Here is a 12,500-nt window from a genome sequence, read left to right as displayed (position 1 = left end):
CTGTATTGATTCTATGTAATTTGAACAAGCTGGCCATAAGGTAGACATGACATAATTTTACTTGAGAGAAATGATAATAAGCAATGAAGTAATACTCTGTTTTTCAAACTTCTGGAATCAGTAAAATAGGTATATCGGTATATTCGATATTCCATTATACCCCAATCTCCTCCTCCTCTCTGCCTGTCTCTCTCTCTTTCTCTCTCTCTTTCTCTCTCTGTCCTATCTCCTCCCTCTCTCTCTCTCTCTCTCTCTCTCTCTCTCTCTCTCTCTCTCTCTCTCTCCCTCTCTCTCTTATGTTAGACCCCGTGCTCGTGTTAAAAGCAATATTTTTCGGTCGATGTGTCAGCAGAAGGAGACATTGTTTTGCTGTATTGAGCTATGTGTCTTCGATTTTGAGTTTAAAGCCTGTGAGGTTTCATTTTGCCTTTTATTATTATGGAAGTTGAAAAAGTATGCTATAATTTTATATCAGACACGCTTAAATCGATTATAATTCCTACCGTATCAATATCTTTCATTGTGAAAAAAAAAAACAGGATCACTGGATAACGGCTCAAATAACGGTGTTTAGCCTATAGCACTCACACGAAATTTCCCTCTTTCGTTAATGCAATACACACATATGCATGTGTGTGTGTGTGTGTGTGTGTGTGTGTGTGTGTGTGTGTGTGTGTGATTGTGTGTGTCTGTATAATTCGTGTGGTTTAATAAGGCACCAATTGTTTCATGCTTAAAGATTTTCAAATTAGTTCAAGCGTGTCACATAGAAGTGGGATGAGAATATAGTCTTCACACGAGACTGAAATGGATTTCGAAATAAATACACAGATTACTGGAGGTAATTTATAAGAATGTCTTAATTATCTCTCTTGCATAAGCGCTGAGATTTGGCAAGAAATTATGTTCACCATTGATTAATTAATTCCCATATTTATAACTGTATATGTATGTACACATATATTCACCCACACATAAAAAACTATAAAATCAAACACACATACGTACACACACACGTGTACATATGTGTTTGTGTGAGTGTGTGTGCATAATGCATATGCATATATGAATGCGTGCATATATATATATGTGTGTGTGCGTGTACGTATATATGTATATGTGTGTATAATGGTGAGTAAAAGTGTACGTGCGCCGCTATATGTATATATAAAATCTCTCTAAAGCTGAGATACAGCAGCAGTACTGGGTATTAACGTGGCAGTCCACAGAAACAGGACGAATGCTGCTGTTGATTAGCTCCGGGAAGTGATCGCCTCTAGCTAGCTATATATACAGGGTCCGCCATAAGTAACTATATATTTTCTTTTGCTTGTAACTTTTACTTGTAACACGCACACACATACACATATAAGGCCATCACATAAATAATGCGGTTTATTTTATACTTCTTTTATTTTTCAACATTAAGTTAAAAAAATTCTCTTTTAATCTAAAATATACTCGCCTTCATTTTCTACAATTCTCTTCCATCTATATGCTGGGTGGGACATCGTTTCCCATTCAAGCTGCTCCAGCCTTTGGAATGTCATCCTCACTGCATGTGGCTGAGCATTTTCCTGATGGAACAACAATTTTCCTCTTGAAACCCAAAATGGTCGTTTTTCTTCTAGTGCTGACTTAAGCCGCTCATGTTGCTCACAGCAGATCTCCATTGTTATCGTTTGATTTGGGTTTAAAAGTTCAAAGTGGACTAAACCTTTCATATCCAAGCCAACAGATAGAAACTCCTTAAGTGGTGAAGACCTTCTTTAACCGGGGGTGCCGGTGTTTCTCCTTTCCCTGCCCACAGTCTTCGGCGCTTGACATTTTTATAGAGAACCCATTTCTCGTCACCAGTCACTAATCGGTTGAAAAATGGTTCATTCATGAGACGTGGCAGCAAAGTAGAGCACACAAACACTCACAGCACGCGATTAGACTCAGAACGTTTGTGAGGAACCCGTTGACCTAATTTGCTGATTTCTCCGATGACACGCAGGTGTCGATGAATAGTTGAGTGACCAAATCCAAGCTTGTCTGCTAGTTCCTCAACAGTTACAATGGGATTTTGTTCCACCTGGATTTGCAGGACGTCCTCGTCGAGCTCTTCAGATCTTACAGTACGAGGCTCGTTTTCTAGGCTGTAGTTTCCGGTTCAGAATTTCTGGAACCACCATTGTCACTGGCTTATTTTCCGATCCCCATATACTGCATTAATATTCCTCGCACTTTCCGTAGTGTTGTTGCCTTTATTGAACTTATTGAAGCAAAATATACCGAATATGCATTGTCACTTCCATTTTATCTTTGAAAAGCTGTTAAAATTGAACAGCACTCAGGTAGTAATTTTCGCTCTCATAGATGCAGGCGTGGCTCTGTGGTAAGAAGCTTGCTTCCAAACCACTTTCTTCCGGGTCAGTCCCACTGCATGCCACCTGAGCAAGTGTCTTCTACTATAGCCTCGGACTGACCAAAATATTGTGTGTGTATTTGGTAGTCGGAAATTGAAAAGAAGCCCGTCGTGTATATATATATATATGTGTGTGTGTGTGTGAGTTTTCCACCACCACCACTTGACAATCGGTGCTGGTGTGTTTACGTCCCAGAAACTTAGCGATTCAGCAAAAGAATCCGATAGAATAAGTACCACTCTTAAAATAATAAAGACTGGGCTCAATTCATTTGGCTAAAACTTCTTCAAGACATTGCCCCAGCATGGCTGCAATCTAATGACTGAAACAATCAAATAATAAAAGATAAATATCTCAGCCAACTTCTGAACTATGCCCAGGGTCTAACTTTCTTTGAGAATCTCAAAACTGTTGCCTAGTATGTTTGTGTAACATACCGTGTATGTTGTTAAAGAAGATGTCTCTTGAACGATGATATAAACTGGAAGTGAATGCAGTCTCACATAGTCCAAGCCAAATGAGATTTTTACTATCATTTTCTGATATAATCACCAAAATATTATCAGAAGATATACTGTATCAAGCAGAGAGGGTGTAGAAAAGAAACCCTCTTTTGGAATTTTTATTTGCTGCACGCAACCAAGCTGGCACGTGTGAATTTGCCAGCTCCTATACAAACTGCGGCTGCAACTCTCAGTCAAGAAATTCTTAAAATACCAAGCTATGGTATTTAACAACTGGAACAGCATAATCAGTAAAATCGACCACTCAGCAACCCAAACCTAAAATAAATAAATAAATAAATAAATAAATAAAAAAGGCTTATACGAAGATTAAACAACTGGTGAATTAGTTTCGGAAGAAATAGTTATCCCGGATACCTCTGGTGGAAGAACCAATGACATTTTTGAGCACGTAATTTTGGTAACAGAGATTTGCTTGAGTTGGGGGGGGAAAGTATCAAAAGCATAAGATAACATAGAAACCTGAAAATTTAAAATATATTCAAACATAATTACAAATACGAAGCATTATATAAAACCTGGCTGTAATGCGAGATTCTCCAAACACACACACATACACACACACGTATATATATATATATATATATATATATATATATATATATATATATATATATATATATATATATATATATACATATCGCAGGATAATGCTAATAATATAGCCTGAACAGGATAAACTACCCCTATTTTGCAGAAAGGATTGAGAATTTAAAATCACTTCTTTAACTTTCTAAGACATCTCAACGCTTCTAAAAGCAAACTTCGTTTGTTTGTTTGTTTACGTTTATCGAAATTTGAATTTAATATATATATATATATATATATATATATATATATATATATATATATACACACACGACGGTCTTTCAATTTCTGTCCACCAAATCCACTCACAGACCCTTTGTCGTTCCGATGTTATAGTGGAAGACACTTGCCTAAGGTACCACGGAATGAGACTGGACTCGAATCTATGTGATTGGGAAGTAAATTTCGTACCATACAGTCACAGAATATATTTGTCGATAATTAAATTTCCACATTTCATAATTCCATAGTCATAACTTCGAAAAGATATATCACGGTTTCAAATACGTTTGAAGATAGAAAATGATTAAGGTTTTCGTTATTTCATATTTAAACTTAATTTGACAAAAAAAAATCCGGTTTTAAGCTCCATAAATCAGACTAATAATTTTAAAATGTTTAAATATAATTAACAGACCGGTATTTAAAATATAACACCTAAATATTTTATAAATTTAAACAAATTTAAGCGTTAAATAGATAATGAAAGGAATATAAATATAAGATTTTTTACTTTCCATTAAGAAGTAACTAACATTTACAAGGAACAGTTTTATAAAGATAAGAATTTGAATAAAAGCAGTGTTTAAATAAATACTGCCAATGAAAGCGGTGAGCTGGCAGAATCGTTACCGCGCCAGGGAAAACTGCATTCAAATGCTACTGGTGTCAACTTTGTCTTTCAGCCATGCAGGGTCAATAAAATAAGTACCAGCTAGACACTAGGTCCATGTAATCGACCTGCTTCCTTCCTCGAAATTGCTGGCATTGCTCCGAAATTTGAAATCAGTATACTCTGCCATTACAAGGCTCCCAGCAACCAGGATGCTTAGCACGTCGGAAAAAATTCTTTGCGGCTTTACTTCTGGGTTCACATACCAGCACGGTCAACTTTTTTTAGCCTTCCAAGATTGGAAGGCTAAAAATTACATTGTCAATTACATTGACTGGTGTCAATGTAATTGACTAACCCACTCGTCTTAAAACTGCTAGCATTTTTCCAAACTTTGAAGCAATGTATATTGCCAATATGTATCGTATATAAAATATTACTGCCATCGCCGCCCTTTGTAATACAATTAATAGAAGACTTTATGTAATTATATTTTGATATGGATATATACGGATCTAGATGGACAGAAGAGAGGAAAAAATAAATAACATTTTATCTTGCATGCTATTTGAAACCGAGTACATACTTTTCGAAAATACGTTTTTTAAAAGAAGCATTTTAGAAACATATTTAAATCTCGGACGATACCCGTACAATATTCTTGGTCCTGTCTGTTTTCCACATCAGAACAGATGCTTGATATGTCTTAGGAACATACTGTGAAGTTTGCCAGAAAGGATATCGCTTCTAACACAATCTGGAAAGCGACTGTTGGCAAGATGAAGAGCCTGCTCACAATGCAATCGTCAGCAAGTTTGTTGTAATCTCACACCAGCAAGTCAGAAATCAGACTGTGTCAAGCATAAGATGTCAAAAAAAAAAACACGGCTGCAGGTTACATCTGCCATGTAGAACAAAGCACTGATCCTCATACAAAATTATACTGTTTTCATACTTCTGGTACTAGACACCATTAGGTACTTTTCTAGGGCATGTGTGCTGTGTGTGATGGATGTGTGTGTTCTCTTGCGATATATAGCAGTCCACTTCCACGTCTTCTTGTTCATTGCCATTGTTCTTCAAACGAATCTTATACATCATCTTTATGTATTCTTTGATGACTTTCTTCCACTTCATCTTTCTACCTGCTCTTTCTTTTTCATCCCCTCTTATAGAATATATTCTGTAGTTGATATCCTGTATCTATTGTTTTCTGTTCATGCTCAATTACCTTCCCACATAACTCTTGTTTTTTTTCTTCTTAATTCAATAGTTCTCATTCCTATTTTATCTCTACACATCTAATTCTATCTTTCAACAAAACATTCATCCTTCTTATCATGACATATTGCATTGTTCTCATTTCGATTTTCATCCTCTTTCTTATCTTACATGTTGTTGGCACTCCGTCGCTTACGACGTCGTGGGTTCCAGTTGATCCGATCAACGGAACAGCCTGCTCGTGAAATTAACGTGCAAGTGGCTGAGCACTCCACAGACACGTGTATCCTTAACGTAGTTCACGGGGATATTCAGCGTGACACAATGTGACAAGGCTGACCCTTTGAATTACAGGCACAACAGAAACAGGAAGAAAGAGTGAGAGAAAGTTGTGGTGGAAGAGTACAGCAGGGTTCGCCACCATCCCCTGCCAGAGCCTCGTGGAGCTTTTTGGTGTTTTCGCTCAATAAACACTCACAACGCCCGGTCTGGGAATCGAAACCGCGATCATATGACCGCGACCTGCTGCCCTAACCACTGGGCCATTGCGCCTCCACTATCTTACATATACTACTCCCATATGCCAATATTGATAAAACACATTGGTTGAACACTTTCCTTAATGATAAATGTAATATTTTTGTACCAAAATATATTTCTGCGAGTGAGAATATTTTTGGAGGAAAAACTTGTTTGCAAACGGTTCCATCCCACTATTTTCCTTTTCCTCAATGCTTCTTTTATAACTGACATTCATATCTGACTTACGAATTTACAAATATTCAATTTCTCTATTATTGCATTTTCCATTTTTATTTATATCACAAGTGTCACAGATTGTCGGTTATTTGGGCTTCCCCTGGTGCTTGTTTAACTCTACTATTTTACTTGGCCTAATAATTTGGTTTAATGTTCTAATTTTTCCAATTGCATTTTTGGTGATTGTTATATCATCTGCAAACCTTAGACCCATCAAAGACGCCTTGTTTACCTTTATTTGACTTGGCTCCAAATCTATATTGCTGAATATAATTTTTTTTTCTTTACCGCACTGAGTCGGTGAATATCTTCCCATTGATGGAATCGTGGAATCTCTCCGTCCACTACTCGTTGTATGAATGCCATTCCGCAAATGGTGGATGAATGGATAATTTCATATATATAAATGTAAAACTCTGTAATTCCTGTTAGCAAATGAAACATGTGTAATGGTGAATAATTACCGATAGATTTTACAACTTATTTTGTTTTATATATATATATATATATAATATATATATATATATATATATATATATATATATATATATATATATATATATATATATATATATATATACATATATATATATATTATACATACATACATTACATACATACATACATGAATACATACATACAGATTATATGTGAGCATGTATTTATCCATGCTTAGACATGCATCCAAATACATATGTATGTCTGTTTGTGTGCGTAGTTAATCTATTAATCCGCAATAATTCTTCGCAACGTTTCTACCAAACGTCATAGAATTTAACTGTTTCAAAAAACGGCTGAAATAACAGAAAAGCAAATTTAAAATGAAAAGGAACAAATATTATAGCTTAGGATATATTTTTTTTTAAATTTTCACAATTACAGTTTCAATAGTAGTCAATATATGTTTATGGATTGTTTATTGATTGTTTTGTTTGTGTTTTTGTTTAGCTCAATTGTTGGTATGTTTGTTTCAACTGATTTGTCTTTTTTTGCTTCAAATAAAATGTTTGCCATTTTTTTTTCAAATCTAATAAATTCTCAAATTCATATATATATATATATATATATATATATATATATATATATATAGCAAGATTATAAACATTGATATTTTTCCACGACTGTAAATTCCGTGTCCAACAGAATATTCTTCAGACAGGCGTACGCCACGACTAATAACTTTTACTTTAATCTCATCCACATGAAGAATGCACTAGTTAGCCTGAAACTCGAAGTCGTAGTAAAGCATTAATGTTTATCGCCTACATTATAATAAATATATTCACTCTGCACAACGTATTGAGTACTCCCAATTGTGTCCCTCTATAGACTTCTGATATATATATATATATATATATATATATATATATATATATATATATATATATATATATATATATTGTTGCTGTCCGCTTTGTAGTTTTATTTTTATTTTTATAATTTCATATATTTTTATATATTTTTATATCACTGAAACACGTGTTGTTATATTTATTTAAATAATTATTTATATAATTATATGTTTTTTTAATTTATTTTCTGGCGTTTATTTTTTTATATTTTGTTTCAATATGAAATGCTTACGTTGGTCCTTATGCTTTTCTATATTGCATGTTTTTTTTGTTTTGTTTTATATTTATTATTTCAGAATTTGTGTTTTATTTTTTTAAATTTATGTTAATTACTTTTTTTTTTTTTTTTTAATCTTTAACGAGAACTTGAAGAGGACCGGCAAGAATCGTCACCTGTTAAAGAGCCAGAAGGACAGTTTTGTGGGAAATCGGGTATGCAGTCGTTACGAATTGTTGCCGTAATTGTTGTAGTTGATGATAATGATGATGGTGATGATGAAGATGATGACGAGGGTGTTGTTGCTGTTGCTCTTGCTAGTGTTGTTCCCGTCGCTGCTGCTGCTGCTGCTGCCGCCGCCGCCGCCGCCGCTGCTGCCACGGCTGCTGCTGTAACGTCGGTCGTCGTCATCGCCGTCGTTGTCGTCGTCGTTGTCATCGTCGTCGTTATGGCTGTCAGAGACGGTGTCATGGCGATGGTCGATGAGCTGTGATTGGACCGAGGTAAGCAGCAGCCTTCATCGATTGCTGTATTGTCATCACTCACAATATCAATGATCTCCCCGCTCAGGTCGTCTTGATGTACCTGTTTATATTCACCTTCACTTTTACCGCAAAGAGATATCTGTTCGACGACGAAGCCCACTGGCTGGGTGACCGGATACAATGGGACCATCCCTAACGCAAACGGGTTCACGGATTTACTCGCTTGCACGCGAGGATATTTCCAATTTGGTCGCCTGCCTCGCGGAACTTTAGGTGCTTCTAATATACTTTCTATACTAAAAGGACATTTATTCGTTCGATCCAACGGAATTTTGTCGAAATTATTGTTGTTCTCTTGGTTTGAATCTGGTGACTGACCTAAGGTTAAATAGCTGTCCTGTGAACATGTTTCGTCTCCTGAGCTAAGTTTTAAAGAAATCTTTCCATTACTATCATAAGCTGTTCCGTTTTTGTCAACTGTCGAAGATCTGCGACGATCTTCCAGTTTCTTCAAGCGTTCTTCTTGTTTTCTGCGTTTCTTCTCAACGCGATCCATTTCGCGCCTCTTAATTTCTTCTGGATCCATAGGCTCTCCACTACACGTCTGCGGTTGCGCATTATGTGCTGGGCGACCTGGGCCTTTTTTAGTGTTCTCTTTTTTCCTCCACTTTGCTCGTCTATTTTGAAACCAAACCTGCAATAATAAAGAAAAATAGATATTAATATACATTTACAATTAACATACATGCATAAATACACGTGTGTGTGTGTGTGTGTGTGTGTGTGTGTGTGTGTAAAGGAACAACATGATGTCCCTTCGGCATGGATACAGGCCACCACAGTCCACCAGCTGGAATCGACAAAAGGAAGTTCGAAATACTGAAAACATAAAAGCAAGGACATTACAATAATAAGAGAAAGAAAAACTAGTCTTTTCATCATTGCCAAAATTAAAAAATTATATAATGCTTGTATATGAAACTCGAGTTGGTGTTCAACACTTAAGTTATTGTATGTGTGTATGTGTGTGTATATATATATAAACAACATCAATAACTCTGAAATGTACTGAGCGCTTTCAAATGCTGAACGTATCAACAAACAATATGTATGTATCTGTGATGTACGATATTTCTTTGAGTTTTATATAAGTTCCTCTTGAGAGAATTCAAGCTGATAGTTAATAAAGCGACATACATTTCGAGTTAAGAGAGTTCCCGATGCGGCTGATTTGGTGGTATTGGTTGAACTGTCGAGGCATACACCTATGTGTGTGCGCCTATTCACATAAGAATCTCAGATGGAGAATTTTGTTTGTTTGTATGTATGTATGTATGTATGTATGTCACTTCTCTATTTAATCAGTTAAATTATTCCACTGAAGAAGGAGCTGGTTTCAAACAAAGATACAAAGCTGCATTGTGGGAATGTGGATAACGAAAACAATGCCACGTGTTAAACCTGAAAAAAAATCTTGCATAGTTTTGCTTTTCCACTTACAGATTGTATTTGTAATGTGCAAAATCAGTTGGTTGATTTCTTTTCCTGAAAATCCAAGCTAATCCAGACTGACAGTTAGACATTTACTTACAAAACCAAGTGCTCCAATTATTATTGGTATAAATGTAAATTTGTGATCCGGATATTGAAGCTAGAGGTTTCGAAACAGTTGCCCATAGTTATCTTCTTTCTCTTTAATTTTCAAAGAAATATTCACATCCGCAGGACAGCTGACCTCTATGACAGCATATACTTTTTGTTGTCTGTCCCATGTATGTATGTATGTATGGATGGATGGATGGATGGATGGATGGATGGATGGATGCATGTATGTATGCATGCATATATGTATGTTTCATTTGAGGTTAATTTAAATAATTTATTGTTTGAAAATTCAATAGATCATGAGACAACCAATACCAATTGATAAGATCTTAGAATTTATAATATTTAAAAAGTGGAATTACAATCAGTAGAGAGCTTTTAAAAAGTTTCATTATTACAACATTAGGAGGAAAATAGTGTTAAAAGTTTCCCAAGCATTTCTCCTGATTCTATTTCATCAGTTGAAATCATAGAAAATCTAGGATATACTATCCAATTCAATCAAAATTTTAATACAGTTTTCTCCACTGTTACACATCAGAATAATGGCACATGAAAAGAAAATCATCACTATTTAAATTAAATGGAAGGTGGCTGGTCTAATATCATTTGGTGATTCATTAGGTTCTCAAATGTTATCATGTAATGATGTGTTAGTTCATATGTTGCCTACATCGATGTGTAACAAACAAATTCTTCGCAATCTCAATGGTTCGAACGCGGGAACATGTGATTGCTAACCGATTTTGTTAGCCATTCAACCCTGCCGATTCAATTGACATCAACTATACCGATTTCACAACCGCCACCATTAACAACACGAACATATACACCAACACTACAAGCCGTCATTATTGATGTCACAAACTATAACAGGATCACTGTAAGAAACGCAACCGCTGCTACCGTTATTCACGTCACCGGCACCGCCACTACAACCACTATCATCAAGAACAATAAAACGCTGGCTGCTGTAATTATTAAGGTCACCATTTTCGTCAGTACGAACAAAAAAATTATTAACGTCGTTACAAAAACCACCAGTGACAGCGCCATCACCCGCACCATCACTGAAGCCATCATCATCGACAACAACGATATAGGCTCCACCACAAATAGATCCATTACCAGCAGCGCCACCACTAAGAGTACATCCCACCTACAAACAAACAAACAAACAAACAAACAAACAACCAAATATGCTAATGAAACATGTCGTACCTCACCCCCACACCATTACAAAAAGGGAGGAAGATACAGAAAAAGGGAAAGATCGAAGGGGAAGAAACAATAAAAGAAAGACACGATAAAGGAAATTAAGAAAGAAGAGACGGGAAGGTTGGAGGGAAAGAAAGAGAAAAGGAAAGGGAGAAGGGAAGAAAGAAAGAAAGAAAGAAAGAAAGAAAGAAAGAAAGAAAGAAAGAAAGAAAGAGAGTCTGTCATAAACTGAAGCAGGCGACCCCTGGTGTTAATTGGACAGATTATCGTCGTAAAGTTGTTGGGTAGTGAAGATATTATAGAGATTAGAGGGTTTACTGAGGAACACATAGGACGGGGTGTGTATAATGCTCTGAGTAAAAGTGTAGCGTTTATAGTAGTATATACTGGTGCATGCATGTGTGTGCGTGTGTGTGTTAATGTATACAGTGTGTATATTCTGGAGAGGAATTCTCTGACGGCTGTGTGTGGTGCATAGAGGCTGTAGAGTGCTCGATATGTAGAGTATAGGCATATGTAACGACTTGTGTGTATGTGTGTCATACAGTGTGTGGCTGTGTGGTAAGGAGTTTGCTTCCCAACTACATGATTCTGGGTTCAGTCCCACAGCGTGGCACCTTCGGCAAGTGTCTTCTACTGTAGCCTCGGGCCGACCAAAGCCTTGTAGGTGGATTTGGTAGACGGAAACTGAAAGAAGACGTCGTATATATAAATATATATACGTTATTATGTGTGTGTGTGTGTGTGTGTGTGTGTGTGTGTGTGTGTGTGTGTGTGTGTGTGTGTGTATAAATATGTATATATATATATACATACACACACACACACACACACACACACACACACACACACACACACATATATATATATATATATATATATATATATATATATATATATATATATATATATATATATGCGTGTGGTAAGTAGCTTGTTTACCAACCACATGGTTCCGGGTTCAGTCCCACTGCGTGGCACTTTGGGTAAGTGTGTTTTCTAATATAGACCGACCAAAGACTTGTGAGTGAATTTGGTAGATGGAAACTGAAAGAAACCCGTCGTATATGTGGGTGTGTGTGTGTCTGTCTGTCTGTCTGCGTGTGTGTGTGTGTGTGTGTGTGCGCGTGCGAGAGAGAGAGAGAGTGTGTGTATTTGTCCCCTCACCGTCGCTTCACAACCGATGCTGGTGTGCTTATCTCCCGGTACCGTAGCGGTTCGGCAAATGAGATCGATAGAATAAGTATTAGGCCTACAAAGAATAAGTCCTGGGGTTTATTTATTCGAC

The 12,500-nt window shown here is 36.3% G+C and overlaps 1 protein-coding gene across 2 annotated transcripts in view; it reads right to left on the bottom strand.

The window, feature by feature from the left end:
* Positions 1–7,794: 7,794 nt before the first annotated feature.
* LOC106877298 (uncharacterized) overlaps positions 7,795–12,500 on the bottom strand; it is a 300,359-nt gene continuing 295,653 nt past the window's right edge. For both annotated transcript variants that reach the window (XM_089357508.1, XM_089357509.1), the window contains one exon: positions 7,795–9,083. In XM_089357508.1, coding sequence (XP_089213634.1) covers positions 8,043–9,083 — 1,041 coding nt within the window. In that variant the 3' untranslated portion in view covers positions 7,795–8,042. The remainder of the gene's footprint in view (positions 9,084–12,500) is intronic.

This window comes from Octopus bimaculoides, chromosome 9 (genome assembly GCF_046866305.1).
Source record: "Octopus bimaculoides isolate indiv1 chromosome 9, ASM4686630v1, whole genome shotgun sequence".
Taxonomy (NCBI): domain Eukaryota; kingdom Metazoa; phylum Mollusca; class Cephalopoda; order Octopoda; family Octopodidae; genus Octopus; species Octopus bimaculoides.
This window is presented reverse-complemented; position numbering and strand designations above follow the sequence as displayed.